Below are 1,642 nucleotides of genomic sequence, written 5' to 3' on the forward strand. Positions count from 1 at the left end.
GTGGCTAACTAGTAAAATGTTGCTGATATCCTGATAAACATTTTACTAGTTAACCACTTTTTGATATCTTTCAAAAGAAGTGAGATATATAGGCTCAAAGTGGACGATCCGGGTGTCGTTCTATTAGAGGTTTTACGGTATCTACAAGAGTTTGAAAAACGAACCCTTTATGTATAAACTAGAGGTCTTTAACCTCATCCAAAGACGCTTTGAATCTCAATCTCCAACGTTTTCCATTTTTCGAAGCACTCTTGCTTACTACATAAGAACGAAACAAGATCAATTCGGAGACTCTTTCGAACTGGTGAATTACCGAGAAGAGGATTTCAAGAAGATTGGATTAATGATATTGCAAATCGGAGCACCAAACATGACATCAAATTGGCTAATCAAACGGCAAACGAAGTTTTGGAACATATCAAAAAAGCGAACGAGTACGATCCGGAATATTCTACAATTTTCAAGAGGGTTGTGGAAAACAACAAACTATTTCCTATCAAGAAAAATTCTGATCTATATGGGAAACTGCTCTCGGAAATGAAAGCTGTGTTCGGTGTGATCGAGAAATTCATAGAAGACAGAAAAGAATGGTTCACACCAAATGAGAGACTGAAAAAACCGAAAAACGAAAAACCAATTGTTCGGCTGTTTGATGGGGTGGGGGAGAAGTTTGTGCTGGGAAAGGAGTTGCTAAGAGAATCGGAGAGAGTTGGGATGGATCTGTTGGAATTTAAGGAGGAGCTCATGCAGCTGCCAGAGTTAGGTATCGTTGGATTCGAAGAGCTACATGAAGAAATTGGAGGTATCATGAAGGACATCGAGGTAAGAGTTTTGTGGTTTATAAAGATTTGTATCCAAAATACAAACTTTTCGAACAACTTTCGGAAACTGTTGTTTTCAGTCCAAAAATGCACCTAATGTGTTGTTAGACTATTGTCCATGGTGTCCTAACTTTCGCGAGTTTAGTGTGCTAGGCCACCAAAATGCATAAGAAATTGCCTGGCACTGGAAATGGTCACGTGGTGTGTTTTTTGAGCCATTTTAACACTTTTAGTCTTAATATACCAGTCAAATTTCATACCATTTTGTAGATCGTGCTGAGTTTCAAATATTAATTTTCCATTTTTACCAATTTTCCAATCTTGAACCGAGGGGTGTGTCGTCCTGTAGTTGGCTATAAATAGGGTCAATACCTCTTAATACCGTAAATATTAGGTTGTTTGGAAAGTTCCCGTCATTTTTAGCGTCAGATACATTCAAAGTAAAAAAGGTCAAAACGATGTCGTTTAAATTGAAGGTAATGACCATTGTTATCAATGACTATCTGCCAACGCCCCACTAAATTGTGGGTGCTTTCCTTTCACAACTCCGGTCACAGCAAATCAAAACCCAAGCTAACCCCTATTTGATATCCTGTTTTGAGGTGAATTTTTTCAATCAAGATGACGTTAGAAATAACTGCATACCGTAAAACCTCTAATAGAACGACACCCGGATTGTCCATTTTGAGCCTATATATCTCATTTTCTGTGAAAGATATCAAAAAGTGGCTAACTAGTAAAATGTTGCTGATATCCTGATAAACATTTTACTAGTTAACCACTTTTTGATATCTTTCAAAAGAAGTGAGATATATAGGCTC

At 37.5% G+C, this 1,642-nt stretch overlaps 1 protein-coding gene across 1 annotated transcript in view; it reads left to right on the top strand.

The window, feature by feature from the left end:
- Positions 1-537: 537 nt before the first annotated feature.
- CBG26983 overlaps positions 538-1,642 on the top strand; it is a gene marked incomplete at both ends in the record, with an annotated part of 3,496 nt that continues 2,391 nt past the window's right edge. Inside the window, one exon of the mRNA XM_045236909.1 lies at positions 538-822. Coding sequence (XP_045098002.1) covers positions 538-822 — 285 coding nt within the window. The remainder of the gene's footprint in view (positions 823-1,642) is intronic.

Source organism: Caenorhabditis briggsae (genome assembly GCF_000004555.2).
Source record: "Caenorhabditis briggsae complete genome, chrV, whole genome shotgun sequence".
NCBI lineage: Eukaryota > Metazoa > Nematoda > Chromadorea > Rhabditida > Rhabditidae > Caenorhabditis > Caenorhabditis briggsae.